The sequence below is a fragment of the Cinclus cinclus genome, chromosome 1 (genome assembly GCF_963662255.1).
Source record: "Cinclus cinclus chromosome 1, bCinCin1.1, whole genome shotgun sequence".
NCBI lineage: Eukaryota > Metazoa > Chordata > Aves > Passeriformes > Cinclidae > Cinclus > Cinclus cinclus.
Window position 1 is genome coordinate 142,788,594 of NC_085046.1, and position 25,032 is coordinate 142,813,625.

Genomic DNA, 25,032 nt, shown 5'->3' on the forward strand with positions numbered 1-25,032 from the left:
AAAGTAGCTGCAGTGACCACAACCCTGATTGCCAGAACATGGCACAGATACAGTTTTCTCCAAGCTATCAAGAAACTGGACTTGGAGATATTAAGAAAAAAATATATATATCAACGAGAGTGGTCTAGGATAGAAACAGAAGCCCAGAGAGTTACCCATGGAGATACTCAAAATGTGACTGGACATGGCCTTGAGCAACCTGCTCTCATGGTAGGAAGTTGGTCCTGCTCTGAGTGCTGGAGTGGGCCACAAGACCTCTTGAAGTTTCTTCCAGCTTCAATTAGTTAATGATTTATTCTTTTTCTTCCCTAGCTCTAATGATTTTCAGTTTAATAAAAGCTTTCCCCATCTTGAAACATCCTTTCAGTTTTTATGAACCTTTCGTGGCTTGTGACATTTTTAAGTAAAATTTCTGCTGAAAAGATCTATATATTTAAAACAAATATCTACTTTCACCCACATTTAAAAGATGCCATTATGAGAATAGCCACAAAGTGATCTCTTACCTTTCTGAGGTAGTTTGGGAAGAACTCTAGGGCCAAGTGCAGTCTTTGCAGTCCCAGTGCTAAATCAACAGATGGGAATTTTTAGTTCTTACAACTGTTATAAAAAATACTTATTTCTCATTTTACCCCTTTACATATTCATAAATAAAAGTCCCCCAAAAACTCCACATTTATTTTGCCCCTTTTGTATAATCACTTTGTCCATGGATAAATCCAAAAACTCAAAGCATTGTTAAGAAATAATTGCTTTTTTTCAGAGAAAAGGACATGCATACCCTACACAGCTTCAATGCTATGGGCAGATGTATTCTGTGAACTATGGTACATACAAAATGTTCTCTGAAAATAGGTGAAGCTGAAAGACCAACTCTGTGGGCAGATACTGAACCTTAAGAAAAAAATTGTTCTTCAAAATAATTATACTGAAACATACAAAATATAATCTGTGCTTTATGTCAGTCAAGTTCTCCAGGACTGAGCCTATGCCTTGTATGATGCATGCACATGTATGATATTGTATCACACACACACACACACACTCTGCTACTCTGCTGCAGGAGACAAGGTCTCTGCTACTCCCAGGAAATAGCAATGACTGTGGGAAAACAACATGCTTTACTCTGTCAACCCGTATCACACATATGCTAGTTCCAACAAAGCTTCTCCTCTAAAACCACACCTAAGTCACTTTTATAGAAAAGGAATGTGGAAGAAGAAAAGAAAGCAAATTGATTTAAGGCATAAAAATCTAACAATACATAAAAATCAGTATCAGCTCAAAATAATGACTCAAAAAACAAGAAAAAATGAAAAATGAGTGAGAAAGATGCCAGTGTAAGTTCAACAGAATAGAGACTCTTTTGCATCAACTGCCTTTATTCGGGTATTGCTTGTCTCTGCAGCCAATGTTTCAAAATGAGCATGATGAAACACTTTTAATTTCTATCTGTTTTTTAAATAGCAAAAATACATCATGACATGAAACTGAAAGAACAGCCAAGCTCACCTTGATTCAATAAATTAGAATCATAGAATATCCTGAATTGGAAGGAGCCCACGAAGATCATCAAAGCCCAGCTCCTACCTTGGCCTCTCTCTAACGCCATGCAGTACAAGGACCACACTTTTACCCTTACGTGACAAGACTCTAGGATGGGCTCAGCTCTCTGTGCTGTGGAACACTACCACTTTTCTCCTGAATGCCCAGTGCCAGCTGAATGGATTCAGCAAACATGGGAAGCCAGCTGTGCTGCCATCAACAGGTCCCCTGCCTGCCCTGACAAGGCAGATCAGTCTGGGGGTGTCCAGAAACTCTTCCTACACATCTTCTGCTGTGCCCTGTCTGAGGCTACACATCCATCCCCAGCCACAGCCCATCCCACACACTTGTGGTCATGCAAGGCTGTGTGCCTGAGGCAGGTGCTTATTGGAATAAGCACTCTTAACCTCAGGACTTTGGAATCACAGCACAGATAGAGGAGTACCAAACACTAAGTGACAGCAATATATGGCTGTCTTTACTGCTCCAGCTACAGAAAAAGACGCTTGTAATGGACAGAGCTGCTGAACTACGAGCTAAAAGAAGTTTGTGTTACCGCAGACTGTGGCAGCACAGAAGCCTGACAGAGTGGTAAACAGCTAAACTGGAAGACTGAGATGAATTCTCTCTTACAGAGCCATCTTCGATGCCAGCCTGCACCCAGAGTGACACTGCTGCTACAGGCAGGACACCTCACACTGAAGCAGATCAAATGAAATGCCAGGAGACATGAAAATAAAACTTTTGTCCTGCTGGCCTGAGGCAGCATTCCCCAGCTGGGAGAGCACTTCTGTAGGAGCAGCAGATAGATTGGGGTACGAGCTGTTCTGTCCATCCTCTCAAAGGGTGGATTGTGCACGGGCAGCGTAGGAGGCGCAGTGGAGCCAAAGCATTTGTACTCTAGTAAGGCATGCAGAGAACTAGTAGGAAACATAACTAGGATTTTATTTCCTATGAAAGGCTTTTCTTTTCTAATTTACAAATTAGTTATATTTATTTAAATTTTCATCTTTGCCTTCATATATTCAGATTTTACCTTGACTGCTGAGACATCCCCTCAAACTTGTTTGCAGCCTTTGTTGAAGGTGGGCCCAAATCATTACCTGAGGTGAAAAAAAGGACAATTAAAAAAAGAAAATCGTTAGGATAACTGAAATATAATCAGTAGAGGGTGCAATTTAAAGCAAAACATGTATTCCTCTATGCTATGCTTCTTCCATACAACGTATCTAAAATATCATTTATAAATTTATTCTTTATGAATAATTTGCAGCTGAAAAAGCAGGAGGGACAAAAATAATCCAAATGACCTTTCATATAACACATTTTAAAACAACTCATTGGTCGCTCTCATCTCCTGGCAAGGAAAGATTGAATGACATTGCTGTAGGGCATTTGTTTTGAAATAGTGTTTCAATTTTCTCTGTACAGAAGGAGATACAGCAGGCCAGTATCAGGCAAATTTAACACAGATGTTTACAGTTTGCACTATGAGGCACATCTTTATAAAACCAGCATAAATGTGATTTTATTCACAAAACATTACATTTCTAAGGACTGGTATTTTATCCTAGGTAAAGAACAGCCTTTACTGATTTAGTGACTGAATTTATATGTTCCCATAATCTGTATTTTAGCCATTGGAAAAGAAAAGATCCTAGGCATACAGAATTCTGTCAAAAGGCAGCAAAATCCAAACCCAGGTGCTCTGGACTCCTTCAGCAGAAAGCACCTCTTCACTGGCAATCATCTTTTCAAGGTATGATGACACCAACATATTTGGTTTAGGGCCTTTCCATCCCCTTTTGCCTCCCCTTTTACATCATGTCTTAATCTCAGAACCAGCTTCACCAACCATTAGTAAATTTTGTCATTGAAATAGATGCAAAGTGACATTTAATGATCCAAGAACACAAATACTTCTCATTCAAAAGAATGACACATTATTCTAAATAACATTCTTGGCACATTGATGTCTAAGTGAAACAGCAGAAAAGGCTCATGCTGTGCCTTGCTAAAAATATGTTTGTGTTTAAAAGTGGTGCAAAAAAGGAACTAAGGTAGAAAGCAAACATGTAGATCCTATAGATAAAGGAAGGAAAATAGCTCATGGTTGCTATGGAAATACAAAATAATCTAAATGACATTTTTAGAACATCTTTGAGTAGTAATTCATTTTGCTTAAACATAAGCTAAGGATTGCTCTGCTTGAAACTTCAATTAATGCACTAATCAGAAGACAAATACTGAAATTCAACATAGCAAGAAATACAACAATATAACAGAAGAAAGTTTCTAAAAGGAAAAGCAGTGAACATCTGACAATATCCTGAAGCAAAAAAATACAAAGGCAGATACAAGAAACTCCCTCTTTTTTAAACACAAAATTTAATACTTGCTAAAAAATCCAAATGGACTTTGAAACAAGCTTTTGTACAGATCGCAGCTAAGAAAAACAGGGAGAAGAGACCCCTCTTCCATCCCCTGAAGTTTAGCTTGCCCTGAAAAGCAGTGAAGAGACAGGAAAAGCAATATTCTTCTCTGGCCCTGCTCTGACAAGGTGCTTTACTGCTACAGGCTTCTGCATCTTCAACTGCACGCCTGCACCTTTCCCATATTTTCTTCTTCCTTTATCTGTTGCCTAATGTGTTTAAGGAAAAGTTGGCACCTGCTTAGCCTCTAATTCTATCACACCTTTCATCCTAACAGTGCTATATCATACTGTATTTTAGTATATGATACTTTATGTGCTGTTTTGAACTTAAATATTTGCAATTTTTTACATATTTAAAGTCCAAGCTCTTCAAAATGTCTTTACTACCTCTGGAAAAGTACAGGGGCTCTTAAGAAGACAGGAAACATTATTTTTTTTCCATTTCCCAGACCTCTGAGAGGTAGAGAACTGAAAAAAATTCCATTATTTTTATCCCTGAGAAAAAGTCTTAGCTTTTCTTTGGATTCCATATTTTTCTTCATATTGAATCCTAGATTAAATCACATACGAACACTCCATGATTTACTACATTTAACTCAATTTGCTGGGAAAAAAAGGTGCTTTCAAGCTAGCAATTTTTTATTTTAGGCTAGTAATTGTGTGTTTGTACTAGAATAGAAAGAGAATTATCCTAAGACACAAGTAGTGTATGGGATACAAGTAATGCATGGATGATGAGTCTGTGTAAGCACTGGATTCCAGTTTAAAAATTTACAGATTCATAAAAATACTGCCACCAAGACTAAAATCACAGAAAATTATGTGAGCCTGAGATTTATAGCTACCAACAGAATTTGACTGAATAGACCAATGTTTATTTGAAACAGATAGAATCTGAGTAGCCTGGAAAATAGTTTCCAAAAACCATCTGTCAGAAAGATATCCCGGTTAAAAAAAACCAAAAAATAGAAAGCTGTTTCTGTGTAACTTCTGCTGGTAGCAGGATGCAAATCCACCAGTCTTTGTGTATGTACAGACAACATCACAAAAGCCAAATATTAACATATTACACACATCTTACATATTAAGACAACACATTCCCACCAGCGAGGAGGGAACACTTCACAGGAAAGGCACGGCCCAGAGCCCAAGGCAAGAAGCTCCTGTGGCAGTGGTGAGACCTGCACAGACACAGCGGGGGCTGGGAGCCCCAAAGCTGCATCCCTGCATCCCTGCATCCCGAGCTGGGCACAGCAGCAGCAGCAGCAGCAGGAGGGGCAGAGGCAGAGGCAGAGGAGAGCAGTGGCTGAGGGGCTGGGGTGAGGGCAGAGCCTGGGCAGCTATGGCAGAGACAGGGAGCAGTGGAGGAGATTGGATTGGGCCCCCGGGGAGCGTGGAGGATTTTCAGCTTTCTCAAGTGAGACTCGGCTGCAGCAGCCTGGGAGGCAGTGACAGAAGACAGAACTGCTGATTTATCTGAGCTGACGTTACATCAAGCTGCAATCATTGGAAAGCAAGCACCAGGTAAAAAGAAACCAAAGATCATATATCAGCCATCATAAAGGTTTTCCCCTGCCCTTTTGTTTTGCATTTCAAAACTCACCCCAAGGAATTGGGCCCTTATTCTGGGGTCCATGAGGTAGTGGGCTTGGTGGGTCAGAGAGGGTTCTTTTGTGTCCTGGGGGTGGGGGAGGTGGTCTCTTCTTGGAAAGAGTGGAGCTGCCACTAGAGGTTTGAGTGCTTAGAGGGAGGGTTGAAGGTGGGCCTGCAAAATAACAAACAACCTTCTTACAAATACATGTGCATACACGTCAAAGCAGCACTGAAAAATTCACAATCAGACCCACGGCAAAGTGCAGCAAAAGACTAAAATAAAAAGACAAGCCATGCCAAAACACTGTTCAGATTTAACGACACCGTCCATCACATTTTTAACCATTTAAGCAGCTTGACAATAGAATGACACGTGTACTTATGTTTAAAAACTACAGAATTAATCATGCCGAGATTTCTAATTTTAGGCACTGTTAAAAAAAATAAATAAAAGCAGCATGAAATATTAAATAATATTTAGCATGTGGGAATGTGGGATTAAAATTGCTGTTAATCTATACCAGAATGAAAGTGCTTTCTATATGCTCTTATATGTGGGGAGGTTTTTTAGCCCTCCAGACCATCACATACAAATTTTGTTAATAAACTGGAAGGCAGAAAGAAAGAAATAGAAATATGCCTACATATTTTCTTTTCATTTTCAAAACAGGGTTTTTAGCTTGAGAAGATTTTCTGTAATTCTTTTTTCTTTTTTTCTGTAGATCAAATACATCAAACTATGCATTCCAAAAGCAATGCAAATTGTTGTGCATGGTATGAATAAAATAAACATCAGAGAAGTCCTTTCTGGGACTGAGATTAGGTATTTCATTGTAGCACTGTTTATAAGAGCCTTTGCAGTCACCCCTACCCTTAAAATACTTTTATTTCCCTCTGATTTAATGCTGGCACAAGTATTATTCAACACAATGCATGTTTTACACAATATGGGAACAGATACAGCTTGAAAGACAAAACAACCCAGTGGGAAGACAAGAGGTTTTGCCAATCAGCTTCACCACTGACCTTCACAAACGTCTCTAACAAGAAGCTCAAGGGAGCAGAGCAGGGCACAACTGGCAGCAAGGGGACACTGCTCGAGCCAGCTGCCACCAGTGCCCTAAGAAATGACTTGTAACACTTCTGCAGTGGGCTAGAACAGCTCCAGGGGGGTTGTTGTTGGGGTGGTTTTTGTTAGTTGGTGGGTTTGTTGGTTTCTCTTTTTTTACTCTAAGCAAGAAAAAAGACTTCACTGCAGTCTTCACTTGCAATAAGTTTTGCACGTCGGAGAGCTTCACAATCAGTCTGGATAAATGCAGAAAATCAACATAAAACTTTAAAAGCAAAATCTATTTATACTTGCGATTTCTAGTCTATTGTCAGTCTATTTGTTTTTAGTGCTGTAGAACCAACTTGTCTATTTTTGAAAAGCTACCTTATTTGACCAGTATTTGGGACAAAACCATCATTTAGTTACTTGACATATATCTTACCAGGTAGCACACAGAATTAGAGCTGCCTTCTTCAAAAATCTTTAGGAATATTCTCTAAAGGCAGCCTAGAAATGATCAATGCCTGTACTCATTCCTAAATTACTACATATTATAGAAATATTGAAATCAGTGAAAAATAGTATTTGTTAAAATTCATTAGGTGAAACATTTAACACTGACAAAAGCAACTTCAATGACTCTATAAGCATGCATCTGCTTGTCAGGTATTTTCTGCAGGTGACCTCCCTCTTTCTTATAAACGGAAAAGAAAAAAATAATAGAACTGCCCTTAATGGGTCAATAATTCAATCTATTCTCTTCCAGATTCATTCCTGAAAGGCCTTCTGCTGTGCAGCAGAATCTCTCAACCACAAGCCCAGCAGAGATTTTGGGCCTGGCTTAATTAATCGGTTACTTTTGTAAATCAAATTATATGTTTTGCAATTGTTCCTCTCAATTTAATTCCAAGTTCACAAAACCATTAACTGACAGCAAGTCAAATGCCACTGCATTTAATGCTCCCCGTTTTGAATCCTCACCCTTTCTCATTTTAATTCCTTCCTTGAGCTTAAGAAAGCAAGACAACTGTGCATTGAGATGTTTCTGAGAGCAAAACCAGCTTTTCTCAGTCCAAATTTTGACTGACGATCCCTTAAACTCCTGCAAGTTACCAATTCCTTCTGTCAGAAAGGCGAATCAGAAGTAGTTTTGATGTTGTTTTGACACGGGCGCTGCGCTTTTCCCGCAATGGCCGGAGCGGGAGCGTCCCTCCGCCCCCTGGCGGCGGCCGCGCGCACTGCACCGCGCCCCCCAAAAATGGCTTAGTGCAAAGACAGGAGCGGGAAAGGCACTGAAACAGCATCGTGCACTCATTGCGAAAATCCAGCTTCAGACACGAAGGGAGATTGGTACTTTTAATTGCCACTAAGGGGAAGAAATATTCTCTACAAAAATAAACTAGTGGAATTAAAAAAAAAAAAAAAAAAAAGCAAAACCTTAAAATTATGTTATATGGGCATGTTGTAGATTTCACATTAGTTATACGTGTCCAGACATCACTAAGGAGTTGAAAAAATCCCTTCACAGCTTTCAGAAGTTCACATGGCATACAAAAGTGATGGAGAAAAGGTGTTTAAGGTATTGCAAATCATACTTTCATACTCATAGCGCTTGTTTCTGTATTAAACTCACTGAAAGAATAAATATGAATACAAAAATCAATCACTAATGATTACATGGCTTAAATACAAAATAACTTACATTCAAATAAAATAAAGGAAAACTTCAAAACACCATTTCAGAAAGAGGTATAAAATGACATCATGCTTTGAATAAAGAAAACATGAGGAAAATTCTTGAGTCAAAATCATTTTATGGAAACAACTGCTGAAATAATACAAGACCTGATGATGCATGAACTGTCTTGTACAACTGTTATAAAATACACTGTAGATCATAGACTCACAGAATGACTTAGGCTGGGAAAGACCTTTGAGATCATCGTGTCAGACACTGCCCAGTCCTCCCCTAAACCACATCTCTGCTTCTGTGCCTTCGGGATTTCCTTCCTGAGGAATGTCCTGGACTCCTTTCAGACTGTCTCCCAGGGGACTCTTGTCAGCCAGGCTCCTAAACAGGCCAAAGTCTGTCCCCTGGAGATCCCAGGTGGCAGCTCTGCTGATGCCCCTCCTTTTACTTGTCCAAGGATTTGTGATCCCTGTCCCCCTGATGGGCTGCATCACCCTCAAGTCCTTCTTTCTTCACAAACAGTGGGTCCAGCAGATGCCTTCCCTTTGCTGGCTCCTTCACCAGCTGAGTAGGAAAGTTCCCTTCCACTCACTCCAGACACAACTAAACATCCCTGCCCCATGAGAACAAGAGGCAGCAATTGTGAGACTTCTCCCAGCTGCTTACAGAGCATCTCATCTGCCTCTCCATCCTGGGTGGGTGGTCTCTAACAGATTCCCACCAGGATATCTGCCTGTTGGCCTTTCTCTGATTCCTACCACCAAACATTTAACCCTACTGCCACCATCACTCAGCTCAGATACCCAAAACTGTCCCTAACATACAGGGCTGCCCCACTGCCTCTCCCTCCTTGCCTGTCCCTTCTGAAGAGTTTACAGCCATCCATCCCAGACTCCAGTTGTGTGAATCATCCCAGCAAGACGGCAGCTGCAGTTTTCCTGCTGCACAAAGGCTTCCAGCCCCTCCAGTTTGCTGCCTGTGCTGTGTGCCGTGGGGTAGATGCACTTCAGTTGGGATATTGACCCCGACACCTTTTCTGGTGGAGAAGCCCTAATTTCTACAAGACTGTTTGGAGGCATTTCCATGTCTTATGTGTTTTCTGTCACAGGGCACTCCACTTGCCTGCTGCACTGAGACATCAGCCCAAAGGACTTCACTGGCACACACTTCCTCAAACACTGGTGTGCTGCCCCCAGGGTTACCTCCAGCAAGCCTGGTTTTGTCCCTTTTCCCTTTCAAATCTAGTTTAAAGCTCTTTCAATGTGTGCTGATAACTCAGTGGCAGATACCATTGCTCTCTGCTCAGGCTGGCAGAGTCACAGCCCCTTCCTGCATGCCATGCCATGCCATGCCATGCCATGCCATGCCATGCCATGCCATGCCATGCCATGCCATGCCATGCCAATTCCCATCTAAACTGCCACACCATGCCCTGCTCACTTGCAGTGGTTGTGGTGCTCTCCAAGTTTCTCTACAGAGGTCTGGGCTCAGCCCTGTTGCCCCTGGCCCTGCTCATGTCCCCTCAGCTGTTGTGGCTCCTGCAGCTTTCTCACTGCCCTGAGGTATCCCCAGCTAAGGAATCCCTCTTGTGTGGGGACCAGGGCTGCTCACCTCAGCACCTGCACATGTCTGTGTATGCACACACATATATGCACATCAATGTGTGTGTAAAACCAACAGCTTAAAACAACTCCTCTGTGATATTCTTAATGATACAAGGCTAGGCTAAAGCTCTTTAAGCAATAATTAGAGCAGTTACTAGATTGAAGGTATTTTGTGATTTTAACGAGGCAGCAACTGAGCCAGTCATTTCCTCTCTAATAGATGTCTTAATCATGATTTCTCACATAGTTAAGTTTACATTGCACAAAGGACATTTTCCTAACACGAGCAAAAAAAAAAAAAAAAAAAAACAAAAACCAAAAAGAAAACCCAAAAAAACTTGATTTAGAAGTTTTTCCTTTTGTTTCTGTGAGGCTTTCCTTTCCTCAGTTACTGGGAAGCAAATGCTTACAGTACAAACTACTGTCATGTTTTATCACTTTTTCATATTAACAAGATCGGGCTTTCATGTGTAAATAGATCACAAAATCTCAAAGTTATTGTACTAAGGTAAATAACTGTATAAGGTGTGCAATTAGTAGCGCATTGCCCTTTAGGGTTTGTGCAGTTAGTGCAGTAAAAATTCATTTGTGTACTTGTGCAACCATGCAAAGCTGTTGCCACCCAGTCAAGAAATGGTGGGTTTAGAGTGTAAAAATTTCACATGTGTAAATCTTTTTTTACCACTTAATGAGACATAGGGGAAAAAAAACAGAATTCCAGCTCAAGGTAGAACGGGCACTGCAAAGGAAAGTAACTTGTATTAAAAATAGTATTTTCATTAATAAGTGTTGCTATCCTTATTTTTAAATTTCTTATGAGTGACATATTGCATAGATATTACTAAAAGCCTTTTCAGTTTGTCTTACTTCAGATCATTTATTTTCAGTACTGAAAATAAGAGCATAATTAAGGACAAAATTATCACGATCACTCTGAATAAGAAAGCGAAGAATATACATTGATTCAACATCAGCATTTGAAGTACATTAGATAATTAATGCTTAAAAAGAGGTTCAGTTTTAAAAGGAAAAGATAAAAGTTATACTAAGAATTTTGTGGTTTGGGTTGATTCAGAAATAGAAGAGCCTATGAAACCAACAGTCATCAGCTAGCCTTCCTTTCCTATTATAGTATTTAAAACCACAAAGTCTTAGTGGGATAAGGAGCATTATTTAATAAAAATGTGCAAACCATTTATAAGAATATATTAAAAAAAGTCTCCAAATATATACAAGAGAAGTATAGAATCCTGCAAGGATTCAGAAGAAAGAGAATTTTCAGAAGAAACCTCAAAGGCTGAGGTAATGGAAATGAGAATAAATGCATTTGTGCTATTAATTAAGAACTTCAGTTGCAAATCAGTAGAGACTGTGTAATGCCTGTTATGCCACAGTATGATACAAACAGGAAAAAAAACCCCAATAACCTAGGACCAAAGGATTTTTTGATGTGTCAGTTCCAGTAGAAACAGCAAATTTAACTGGTGTCCTGACACTTCCAGCCTGTTGTATTCCAGAAATCTGATTTAAACAGCAAAGGTACAGAGAAGAGTTAGTATGATGAAAGGATAACTTGAACCCCAGGAAAATGAAAACATCCTTCAGTCAGATAAGGTAAGGTATGCTTGGATTGTTTGGTGTAACATCCCAGAGATGGAGACCTGTACGATTTCCTTCCAGGCAGTGCCGTGACACGGCCACCAGCCACAGGAAAACCACCAAAGCCAAAGGGCAATGCTGGCACATGCACAAAGTAACTTAGTGAACTCAAGAAGATTCCTAATCCTGTGTGCAATGCAGTCCAACAACGTCTAGGAGTTACTAGTAAATTCAAATAAACTAATTTGGTTAGAAATTGAGTCTGATCTAATGAAGGAGAAGATGATGTGACTGTGTCTGCAGCAGCGGTGGACTGGAACCACAAAGGAAGTGCCTTTGGTTTTAGGTGGCTCATGTTAGAGCTGAGGTAGACTGTAAACTATGCAACTTTGTAGGTGTTGACGTCCCAAACTTAACTTCTTGATACAGAATTGATCCCTGACCTCTATGTTCATCTGGGATAAACAGGCAGAACCACTAAAAACAATTAGCTTTCAGCTGAAGTAAAGGATTAGATTGCCTAACACTCCTCCAAATAAACATTACCCTCACTTTGGATTTGCAATGAAGGTTGTGCAAAATTTTATTTAGATACTGTGGCAAATCATGCAACTACTTAAATATTGATTTTTTTTAAGCTTTTTGTAAAATAATAGGCAGAAGATGCTGCTGGATGTCTGGAGCCATAATGCAGGTATAAGCTGAAAAGGGCAATAAAAAAGATGATGTGGAGAATATTACAGGCTAAAGATTTGACTGAGAACACAAATAAGTTGAACCTGAATAAGCTTAGATAAACTACTGAAAAAGGCACAGAGCAGTTGGCTCAGGCAGCCATTGCATTCATTCTGTACTTTTCATTCTGCTAGGATTAACTAAATCAATAGCAGAGATAGTAGCAAGTAAGATGTATCCACAAATGAAATACTGTGGAGTAAAATACATGAAGGTTCCAGCATTTTTAAGGAATATTTTGAAAAGTCACCAAATGAAAATCTGGACATGAGTTACAATGATGTATGGAAAAATTTAAAACATCCCTGTATCACCTCCTCCAACTATTGTACCTATAAAATTATTTTTAGCCAGCATGTCCACTGAAAACAAGCAAGAGTGATGTGCCTTATGCAAATTGCTTTAAACTTCCCTCCTCTCCTCAACACAAGTTCAGTGAATGGCTTCCAGATCACTGTGGCTCCTCAGGAACACCACAGAACTTTGCTACCCAGGAACTTCACTGGGCAATGAAACAGAGGGCTACAGAGAGGGGGTTTTCTTAAGAATAAAACATGTTTTGGAAAGACAGTTTCATCTGCATGTCCCAAAGGATGAAAACACATGAAACTTAAAAATTGTCTGCCTCCTTCTAAAAGACAGATCCACCTACTATCCATTCCCTGAAGGCTCCATGTCCTAGCAGAAGCCCATGTTGTCTGCCAGGGCCTCACAGCAGCACAGGGACAAAGATCAGGTTATGTTTTCAGACCGAAGGGAAGCTTAAATTTAAATACAGATTCAGTGCTTTTGCTACTCTTGCTGTTTAGGGAGCCAAGTGAAAAAAGTAACATTATGTTTGCATATAATCTTAAACACAAGGTATTCAAATGAACTTTTTAAACAAAAACACACATCTGACAAGTAAACTTGTCTAAACGTCAATGTAAGGGATATATTCTATTACTACTCATCCAAAAGAGGAGAAAAATTCTGCAGGTTTATGTTTTCCTACACAAAAAAAATAAATGGACTCTGTTTCAAAATTCAGATGTGTCAACAGTGACTTATGGAAATGGAAAGTCTCTGCTTCATCTTCTTTTAAATAATCTGAGATCTGGAAGAGGGGAGATACAAGGAGCAGCACAGTTTAAAATGAACCATAAGTGCATCTGAAATTATGCATCTACAGTAACCTTTCCACACTGATGAATTGTCCTATGCATTTTTCACCTTTCCCCCCCAGTTTTTAAGCTTTGAATTATTCCTGTAAAGCAGGCATGTAGACAACGGAAATTGCTAATTTCACAATATTGTTGAGTGGACATCAACCAAAACCCCACTTCAGCATCACTCACAGACTGTAGAATTTCAGCATGTTCAAAGCAGAAAAGCATAGTGACTTCACTGTAACAGCAGTTCTATTCAACCTCTCTGACTTACCCTGCGAATCTGACATTTTGCACTCTGATGCAGCAGTTAATGTTACATTAGAAGGCAATTTTGAGATATTATAATATTATTTCATTGTGATATAAATAAGGATTTTTTTTTTTGCATAATCTCTGACATGAAAATACATAAAAGCTCAATGCCTCAATTCTTTCCCAGTAGCTTTGGTGTTGTGTTGATTCCTTGGTCTAGAAACAACAAGGAAATTCCAGGAACAGATATGAAAATGCCTAACATTTCAGAAACCAAAACACATACTTGCAATGAAATATAAACATAAATATTTCCCTGCATGGAGAAACAGACAATTTTCTAGGTAAGTCTGTATGAAAGCTCCACTATATAATGACTGAGAAAAAGAATTCATTAAAATCTATTGAAAGCTGACAACATACTAAGCATACTATCCTCAATAACCTTCTTCGGGAAATGGGATACATGACTAATTCCCAAGTTTTGCAACTTTATGCCAAAAAATGAAGTTATACTAGGTCTTCAAGGAACATCTAAGCCAGAACACTGTTTGCAATGAACAATACATAGCAGACTGTGAGACAGAGCATGTAAAAAGGATTGGAGAGCGGAAGGAAAAAGTAGACTCTCATAACACTAACAAGCAGGTTGACACAATAAAGTTACAAGGAATACAACTGAGTCCCCCGCGAAACATGGATTACAAAATCTCATGTGAAAAATGCAAACCCTGGCAAGATTGCTTTGTCTCATAATGGGAAACAAACCTGTTTAAAAGAGAGAGCCAAGGGATCCGTTTGAAAGTTGAAAGTACATGACAAAGACTGATGGAACAGTAGTGCTTAAGCACAGCATCTGAACCATGTAAAAACACCCAATGCCAACACTGTCCTGCTCCTTTTACTCTTTCACATATTGGTGAGAGCATCTCTGCATTTTTCTTAAACAAAGTCAATTACCAGTTGAGAAATGAAGTTATAGTAGTGCTAACAAAAAGGAGCATCAGCATAACTGCTTAAGTGTTAAACTATACTGTAATCTTCATCACAACTAAAGATTTCTTTAACAAATCTACTGTAAAAACACAATTTATCAATTTCTAAATTAAACACGCAAAAAGGAATGAAAGGTTTCTTTGTCCTAAAAAGTAGACCTGCACAAATTATAACACAGTAAAAAGTTTTGTTCCATAAATACATCTTCTAAACTTGAAGATAAATCTAGGTCAAAACATTACATTCCGCTGCAGCTGTAAATCATAAAATTAACTGACTTTCATTTAGCAGAGTATCAGTTTATTCCTCACCCATTCATATTCAGTGTTATGAATGAGTCTATTACAAAGGGCCCTCCAGGTCTTGTAAGTTTAGAATGTGCATTGTACCACACTGCTGCATCAATAAGGACATGCTGTATCTTGAAACACTGCAATGTCCTTGGTTAAAGGAAGGGCAACAGTGGGAAAATAGCACCTTGCAAGTGTAGTTTGGAGACAGACTTACCTTTGCCAGCGTTTCTAGGAGGAAGAGGAGGAGCGTCAGATGTTGGAGAGGTGGGTAAGTCTGTGCTTGCAGAAGCAAAGATCTGGTTGGTAAAAGCTCCATAGGAGAGCCTTTGCTTGTCTCTGGGAGTGCTAAATGAAGGGTGAGTCAGTTTGTCTTGGGGAGAAATGCTTGAGGAGTGACAAAAGCTTTGGGGCCTTGGAGATCTTTCCTTTTTTATAGGACTAGGCTGTGAATAGAAAAACAAAGATATGATATAGCTGTCTAATTGTACTAATTATAATTAGCATGTTTGGAAAATAGCATACCAGAACATAATTTAGTGTACATGAGCCTAGTTTATTTCTTTGTTGGACAAATAAACCCCCATTCCAACTTTTTTTTCAGCAATTAAGCCTGAAAGGTCCTCTTTTCTAAATGAAAATTAAGATTGTACCATCAACAAATCATCATGAACACAAAATTAGATTTAATGTTAAAGCAAGAAAAACACACTAATAATATACTAATTAAAATACCGATAAAAGTGGTATTTTACCAGCAAGTTTTAGAATGTAAGAGTAATTTTTAGAATGTAAGAGTAATTTTCAGGGAATATAGCGCATTACTCAGTCTAGACAATTATCCTCAAGTATCAAGTATATAACCCCATTGATGCCTAGTAAAAATGAACAAACACTTCTGACAGATCAGATTTATTTGGTCCCTGAACTAGCAGTATAATCCATGATACAGTTCTTTTTAAACGTATCTAATTGCTCTTTGAAGGAATTTTACACATCAGTTTTTGCCTGCTGTACATTAATGGGTGCATATGGAGCATGATCTGTCTCCCTGCAGCTCTGGTTCAGGTTATTATCTCCAGCACAGCATCCCTCATCCTCCAGAGGCTCCTCACACAGATGATTATTTTGTTCTCTACTGTCCTTGAGGACATGCAAATTACTTCAGTTTCTGAATTTTTCAGTCCCAAGTGTCACAGAAAATGAGAAGTTGTCCACATTTCTTCCTGCAGCACTCATATAAAATAGGAGAGGTGTATTCGCATTTATTGCAGAAATAGAGCGCACAGTAATTAACTGACTTGCTAAAGTAGGACACTGAGGCTAATTTTTCACATACTCCAGGATGGCAATTATTCTATGCCCTCAAGTTTTGCCTTTCCATTGCTTCTTTTTTTTAAAAAAAATGAGGAATGAATAGCACAGCACGGTTTGTGAAAAATAGAGATATTTATTTAATAACTAGGTTTTTAATTAATTTATGGGAAAAATTAAGTATGTAAGCTTTGGATTTCCTCCAGCTAAAATTTAACAGTGTAGAATTCTGAAGAGGATAAAGCAACAAAGTAGTCCAGATTTGCTGATTTATATTATACTGTACGTCTTGTCAAAGTCAAACTTCTGAAACAGCCCATAATAACTAGGTTGACAAAGTATATTCAAAAAGCACTTAGGCAGTCTTTAACACACGCCTCAAAATTAGGATCTTTTCCCCAAAAATATCTGTAAGTAAAGAAAGGCTGAAGTGTGTCTCTAATTACCATCTATTTCCAGGGAGCAGAGATGCTGATGGCTTTTGTGCAGAGCTGTATCAGTAATTCACACTCACCTTATCGTCCAAGTCATCGTCACTTTCATCAATTTCTTCCTGCCGAAGATTCCATTCGTACTCCACATGCACGTGTGGGTTTAACTTTCCTGCCTTGGCTTGAGAAAGCTGAAAGAAATAAAAAGTCTGGTTAAAATACTTGCTGTTCTTTTGGTATTAACTAAGTTTTGTAATGGCAAGAAATAAACTAGAATATTTAGAAGTTTAAAATTATTCCAGATTCAAGAAAGAACAAAGCAATTTCAGGGCAATCACACAAATGTTCTTCATTTGTTTGAGGTATAGAAAAATTGCTAAAAGTTAAAAAGGAAAGATTTTCTCAAAAGGGGCAGTAGTCACCATGTTTGACAAGCATTTGAAAAGATGACATGAACAGAAGGTATATGCACAAAAGCAGAATTTATCTGGAGCCCTCCTTTCCATAAAGGAAAGGCGAAACCTATTTATAAATTTACGTACATACAACTGCTGCCCCATCTGAATCACAATCCTTATACTCAAATCAAATGAAAAGGTATTTACTTTTTATTTAGATATTTTGCCTCTCTCTCTGGATGAGGTCTGTATGTCTTAAGCACAGATTTCCTTGACTTTGCCAGCTCAAATAATGAATGTATTCCACATTCTTTAAAAAACAACTACCTCAATGATCAGAAAAAAAAACAAACCAACTAATAGAGCAATTCATAGTTATTCTGAGGAGATAAATTCTCCTTTTCAATGCTTAGATCTTCCATCATTACTTATTCCTTCACATCCTCTGAAATGTAGTGTACTTGACAGCAGTTGATTCAGGAGTGCCTTTAACCATCTTCCTGAAATAAAATTTGGAATAAAGAAAGTATTTCCAATCTGTTATGTAAGTATTCATGAACCCACTTGAGCTGAAATTGAATTTAATTACACAGTTAAGAATCCAGTTATGTAACACAAGTAAGTTTAGCACATCTATCATAATTCAAACACCTAGTTATTTATCTTGTACTTTTTATTGCCCACAGCAAACAATGTGCTCTTTCATGTTTCTTTTTCACTCTTAACTCATTGCTGCTTTTGGGAAAAAAAATGCAGAAATCATTTTCTTCTTCAAAAAATAAAAAAAGAGAGAGAAAAGGCATAAATGTTCTATGAGAATTAAGTGAAATAATGAAACAATCAGTGAGGTATTAATGGAATTTGGATCATAATGATAACTAAATGATTAACTGCTAGATAAGCTCACTGATAACTTCCACATGACTGTTTGTTCTGTAACACAGCCAACTGGTCCACACTAATGGCAGATGTGACTTTTTTAAAGGGATACTATAAAGAAAAAAAAACAATCCCTCCCAGTTGTGCGCTGCACAGGAGATCTGCTAGATCCAGTTGACAGAATACTCAAATCACTGAAAACAGCAGCTACTTACACAGTAGGCACAGCAGTAATTGAGAAGTCACTCCCACCTTATTAACCACAGCAAAATGCTGACTTGCACACCCAGAAATATGGAAAATTTCTTTGATTTGTGAGGACAAGGTCTTTTGATTATTAAATAATTAATTCATGACAAGAACTTTTCATTGTCAGGAAAGGTATTAAAATTACCAGCTGCAGAACCAAAGTAGATATCCTAAGATCATTAAAATGATGAAAAAGAAGAAACAGAATTAAGTGGCAAGTGTCTTATAAATTCTCCTGGTTTTATCTTGAATGTGCAACTGCCACAGTATTTAGACTTTTTAATACCTTGATGATAATTAAATTCACTTGCCTACTAAATGCATGCTGATGAGACCTTAGAGGGTCAAGAACAAACAAGCTTGTTGGTCTGATGCAAAATCCTTATTCCTGGCTAAATGCTTCAGAGGAGTACCTGGGAAAATCCTTAGGACCTTTATTTCTTGAACACCAATATTCTTTGTGAGTCACAACTGTTAACATCCCGGACACATTCTCAGAATTCCAGGAAATTTTTGCTTCGATCATGTTCACTGGAGGGACAAAGTTCCACAGAAGCTGGTGTTCTACATCTTTTGATACACCAACTTCCAGACATTACACTTTAGCTTCTTCCTCTTTTCAGGAGAGTAATTTTAAGTTTTTTCAATTCTCCTTATAAAAAGACTTTCACTATGTCTGAACTATCTGTACTGTTAAATAATCTGAAAAAAGCCATAGCAGGAAAAGGCAAACAAAGATCCAGACCTAAAAGGTCTTGACAGTTTTAATATTACAGGGGTTGTTTAGTACTCCTGATATAAAAGCCTCTAAGAAAAACTTTTGAGGTGATGAAGCCCAAATCGCCTTGAATGATGCATTTATTGACACATCTGACCCTCTGCTGCTTTAGGTCTTCAAATACACTGGTTAAAATAACTAGTTCAATATACTGGTTAAAATAACTATTCTACTGCCACAAGAAGAAAGATCTGTTTCTTAAACTGTTACGAGGAAAATTACTGTGGTGTTTTAGGTAAGAAAATAGTCCCCTGTGGTAGGGCCTTCAGATCAACACACAGCCAGCTGGCAGCAATACCACGTGTGAGATACAATGGTAATGCTATATTAAGTATATCAGGTTTCAAACATTCCCCCTTGCCTTTGCCCCCAGGCTCGGTTCTTACCAGTTCCTCGCACTGGACAGCTTTCACTCTTTTTGCTGTGTCCAGAGCTGTCTCTCCAGCTTGGTTTACTACAAAATTAACAATATAAAAAAGAGCAATTCTTTGAGATGTCTTAAGAAACAATTTATTACGTTTCACTACTTGTAGCACAGTAACATCTAAAAGTGATCAAAAATGTCTGTTTACTCTGTAGCAGCATCTTTAAGATTCCACTCTAAGTGCTCAAGATTTCATGTATGATCAGGTTCTTTCTGAACAGCCACATCTGCTGGGACAGTTCCCAAACCCCTCCTAACCATGCCAGCAGAGAATATAAAGAAGTTTAGCCATCTCAATATCCACTCAATGCCTTTGCCAACAAAACTCTTACCTGAATAAGCAGCAGAGGCAAGAAGGCAGGGTAAAATTGCTCAAAAAAGAAAACTAATTCCAACACTTAAATAAAAAAAAAAAGGCAAATGTTGATCCAAGCAGATTTTACTTTGATTAATTTGTAGAGGCTCAAAGCCTTAATTTGAAGACATTTGAACATGAATAAATTTAAAACTTTCTAGCTCTGTCTTTATCAAAGCTATAAACTGGTTTACAATTTAAAATAACACCTGATCAGAAAGAAGGTGATATCTGAGGCTGCTGGGAGGTCCTTAGGCACAGCATCTAATGGAATCCTTCTTAGATGCTCAGTAGCAAGTCTCAGTAAACAAAAACAACTCCCACATCCAATATGGATAAATCCAAGGTAAAATGTATTCTCACAGTATATCAGTAAATGCCATGGAGCTGGAACAGAGAATGCTAGAGAATGCAGAGAATTGTAAAGCATTTCTATGATCAGGAAATGAAAATGATCAAACTGAGAGCTATAATGTCTGCGTGAAATATTACACAGATAACACCAGTTAGAAATCCTAGAAAATAAAAGGCAGTCCTCTAGAAATACCTGTGATTTTGAAAGAATTCAGATCCCTAGAAGAAGGATTTACTTTTGGAAAGATCTATCAGAGATGGTTCAATAGGAAAAGGAATGAATACATAGTACTTCTTATGTCAAGTTAACACTCAGATAGCTTAAGGACTATATGAATTCCAAACTTTCAACTTTTAAGGTGATGTTTCAAGATCTATGTGAGATTTCTCAAAAAATAAAACCAACAAAAAGAGCACAACACCCTCTCCAAAAAGGTGTGAGCATTCCTCTAGCATCTACGTAGGAGAAAGTTCAATGGAAGGACCAATAACCTTGCTTTAACTTGTTCAGATAGCTTTCCCATTATAACTGCTTAAAAAGGTCACATTACATTCTCTGATTTATAATACTGGAACATATTCTAAAGGTCTATAAAAAGGCAAAGGAAACCAGTGAATTCTGCCACTAAACTATGACCTTCAGTTTATACAACAGTTCTTTACCAGGCAGTGGAGCAAAGTAACGGTGATGAAGAAAAAGGGAAAAATAGAATCCAGTTTGCATCAGCTGTTAAAAAACCTTCTCTCCTACACCATTAACTGACTGAATGGAAATGTTTTATAGACACACTGATCACATTTAACTCCTGGGCATAACAACCTGGATTCATGGGATACCTTCCTAACTCATGAAAAATGGGATCAGCTTTCTCAGCTGCCTTTCAGCTTCTCTTTGCACCTCATGTGTGAGATAGGTGTAACACTTGTGGTACCTATATCAGTTCGTTTGTCATAATGGCATACCAGAAGCTTAATTGAAATAGAATCTCTGTTTGCTCACAGTTAGGATAACCTCTTGTTCTCTAGATGGTCTCCCTTCCCTAAACAGTGGCAGTGTTTGCTGGGATATGCTGGATGAGACCACAGCACCAGCTGCTATTGATATCAACAGAAGAATTAAGTACTGTGTACATAAAGCTCACGTATATAAGAGTGGAATTAAACATTTGAAGCATTATAACATACAAGTTCTAGAATAAACAATAAACCTAAATTCCAAACAGTTTAAAATGGGTCAGAAACAGAACTCTGAACTCTGCTTAGGGTTTGCCATTAGTACTTCATATAAGGAATTTTTGTCACTATTATCTTCTTCCATTTCTTAACTGAAGGTTTCCTTTAGGCTTGTTGTTGTCAAGGTCATTTTTTCTACCACAGTTTTATTTTAGAAGTTTCCTGACCACAGAGAAATAAACAAAAGCGGCTAAAATAATGGGAAAAAATTTTAGGAACTCTGTATTTCCTGGTTTTAAATAATGAACTTACCTACATCAATAGTTGGCTTCCCCCTCAAAAGCAATTTCAAACACTCAGGCTTATTATATATACTGCAGTAGTGAAGAACTGTATTACCCAATGCTGTTTGTTTGTCCAGGTTTCCACTAAAAAAAAAAAAAAAAAAAAAAAGAAAAGAAAAAATGAAAAAAAAGAAAAAGAACAATCAAGAAAAGTATAGTAGCTGTGCTATTAATTTCAGATCTAGCATCTTTATAAATAATACATGCATAAAAACTTTACTGGAAAAGTAAAGTAGAACTTTAGTAGAACAAAAAAAGTAGAACTTTGGTAGAACAAAAAAAATAAACTAAACATTATTTTCAGACTATTAAGACTTGTTCCAAGGACACTGGAAATACTTGTGACTGAAAAGGACTGAAAATCTATGGATTTTCATTCAAAAAACTAAAGAAGTACAACTCAGAGACTCAAACCTAGACCTAAGGTCATGCCAGTTGGTTTCCACTTGCCACTTCATTGTAATTATTTTTTCAAACACACTAAATTAGCCCAACAGAAACATCTGAAAAATAATTCTGATACAGTTAGAATAGGTTAATAAATCCCATGCAGTCAAGGAACTATGAAGAGGGAAGCTATGGGAATGAACAAAAGAGTAGTAAGAAGGAATGTAAGGACAACACACTGAGTTAGGCAAAAACCAGATGTGCCAAGCGGCTCATAGAGCATTTTGAAAACAGTACTTCCTTCAGTTTTCAACTTCTAAACCCAGGCTTCTCAAAAACTGTTACTGACATTTTGGGAACAATAAAATAGTTCCATAAATCAAAAAAAATAAAGCTCAGGAGATGACAGATTTTTCCAGTATTACCCATATTGGACAGTAAGAGCCCACAGGGTTGTAAAGATGCTCCTAAACTTGAGACTGCCACAAAAAAAACACACAACAGACAGAAACACACATGAGGTTACAGCTGCCTGAAGAAACTACAGAGCTTCAAAACAAAACAAAATAATTCTAAACATACATCCAAAATAATAATAATAAAAAATCTTTAATAATGCTCAAAATAGTAATTTGGGCTTCTAAAACATTTTTCAAATTATCATCTCAAACATCTTGAAAATATTGGAAAGTGACTTTTCATTTGTTATTTTAATAACACTCTCCTATAATCAGCACTCACTTTTCATTGTGTTTTTACTTCTATGAACACATCCCTTGACAACAAAGAACAATGCAGCCAATAAACTATATGCTGAAAATTACTAATTAACAAGTGTATGCTCTCAGTAGCTTTAATACAGTTTATTAACTATTGGAACACCTCGCTCAAAATCAATCTAGCATCTGTTCATAATTTTCTGAGAAAGATCCTTGTTTTCTACTCTTACAATTCCTTTGCATGTGTCCTGTATTTGGTACATTTACTTCCATCCTATTTGTTTTCATTGCTTCATATCACCATGTACTCTAAATCAATGCCCTCTCATGCGCTACAGAGTTTTTCTTTTCATCCTATTTTTATGTACCTGCTTTCAATGCTTTTAATCTATACATCTTTCCCCCCTCTACTGATCAGGAGCACAAAGGTCAACTTCTCTTTTGAAACATAACTAAGAAGAAAGATTTTAAGTGATGAGCAAACATCATCCAAGGCACTGCCAAGATAACTTTGAACATCCACAATTGTCATGTACAATTTAATAAAAAGTTAGCAATCCATACCAGTTTTGTACAAGGAAGTCAACCAGATGGAGAGAGGTTTGGTCAGCAGTCCGGACTGCTAAATGAAGTGCTGTTTCACCTGGCTCCTAAACACATGTAAATAAAAATTAGATTTCTGTCTTATTTCTTCAAAGCTTGTATATCAGATCTATGTGATACATCTCATTCACTCTTTTCAAGTCTTTCAGAAGAAAAATACGAGGAAATTATGATCAAAATTATTATTGTCTTTTTTATCTCTAAATGACAGCATGTGCTTCAAAGGAAATGGCATTACACTTCCTGAGATCTCAGCTTTCCTAAACCAAATTTTCACTTTTCTCAGCTGGATGGAACAACCCTGAGAAGATTTTAACCACTTTAGCTACCAGCAACTGAAAGGGATGCTGTCAAGGAATACTGAGTAAGTTTGCAGTACTCGTTGCTTTACAACAGCCTGATGAGCACCAAGTCACAACATTATTTCCAACAAACAGCATCACAAAAATCACAGTCCCACATACATTAAAAGTCTTACAGATTTGCAGAACAGTTGAAGTGGGGAAGGACATATAAAGGTCATGTAGACCAACCTCCCTGCCCAAGCAGGGTCACTGAGGAGCAGTTGCCCAGGACCATGTCCAGATGGCTTTGGAATATCCCTGGGCAATCTGTGCCAGTGTTTGGTCATTCTCACAATACAAAAAGGTTTCCTAGTGTTCAGAGGGCACCCCCTGTGCTGCTCCAGTCTGTGCCATTGCCTCCCATCACTGGGCACTACTGGGCACTGTCTGAGAGGTCTTTCCACCCTCTCTCTCCAGGCATTTCCATACAACGAGATTCTCTTGAGCCTCTTCCCAGCTGAACAGTCCCAGATTTCTGAGCATTTCAAGGTGCTCCAGACTCTCAGACATGTTTGTGGCCCTTCACTGCATTCTCTCCAGCATGTCCAAGTCACTCCTGCTGTGTGGAGCCCAGATCTGGGCACAGCACTGCAGTTGTGGCCTCACCAGTGCTAAGTGAAGGGAAGGCTCACTGTCCTTCACGTGCTGTCAATGCCACTGTCACCTCTGCCACAGGGGCACCCTGCTGGCCCATATTCACCTTGATGTCCATCAGGACCCCCAGGTCTCTTTAGGCAGAGCTGAGTGGTTTCCAACTCAACTTGATGAAGTTGGTGCATGGGGCGTTTCCCCCATATACAGGGTTTCTCCTTGTTGAACTTGAATTGAATCATACTTTATTTTCTATACATATCATAAGTATTAATGCATTGAAACAGAAATGCTGCTATTTAAAAGTTACATGGGAAGTTAATCTAGATTTCATTAACTCCTATTGATCATAAAGGACAATTAATCATATTACAGTATATATACTTAGAATTAAAGTCCTAATTAAAAAGTATTATTTTATTAAACATCAGAGAATTTACAGAGGAGAATGCTGCTATAAATGTCCTAACTGCAAACTACCTTTCAATTGCTGCTTCTACCTCTCTAGATATCACTGCCTGTAATAGCTGGGAAGACTGAGGAGCTAATTGTGTGGTAACTGCTGTGGATGACAAATACAGAAAGCTGACTTTGCAGTCAGAGAATTTGTAATGTGTTTCCATGCTAAGCACTCTGTGATAGCTCAAGTGCTGAGACTATACTGAACTTATCCCTTTCACTGAACATAGAGAGGCACAGTGTCCTTTGCCAACTCAGCTATTTTCACACAACTTGTTGAAAACATTTTC

General features: G+C 38.2%; 1 protein-coding gene across 4 annotated transcripts in view; it reads right to left on the minus strand.

The window, feature by feature from the left end:
- ASAP1 (ArfGAP with SH3 domain, ankyrin repeat and PH domain 1) overlaps nucleotides 1-25,032 on the minus strand; it is a 120,677-nt gene that overhangs the window by 9,371 nt on the left and 86,274 nt on the right. For 2 of the 4 annotated variants that reach the window (XM_062491754.1, XM_062491763.1), the window contains 9 exons: nucleotides 23,310-23,395; nucleotides 21,608-21,723; nucleotides 19,376-19,443; nucleotides 16,769-16,876; nucleotides 15,150-15,386; nucleotide 14,385; nucleotides 5,583-5,744; nucleotides 2,582-2,648; nucleotides 507-565 (listed from right to left, as the gene is read on the minus strand). In XM_062491754.1, coding sequence (XP_062347738.1) covers nucleotides 507-565; nucleotides 2,582-2,648; nucleotides 5,583-5,744; nucleotide 14,385; nucleotides 15,150-15,386; nucleotides 16,769-16,876; nucleotides 19,376-19,443; nucleotides 21,608-21,723; nucleotides 23,310-23,395 — 904 coding nt within the window. The remainder of the gene's footprint in view (nucleotides 1-506; nucleotides 566-2,581; nucleotides 2,649-5,582; nucleotides 5,745-14,384; nucleotides 14,386-15,149; nucleotides 15,387-16,768; nucleotides 16,877-19,375; nucleotides 19,444-21,607; nucleotides 21,724-23,309; nucleotides 23,396-25,032) is intronic. The other 2 variants (XM_062491764.1, XM_062491774.1) reach the window with 1 other exon arrangement.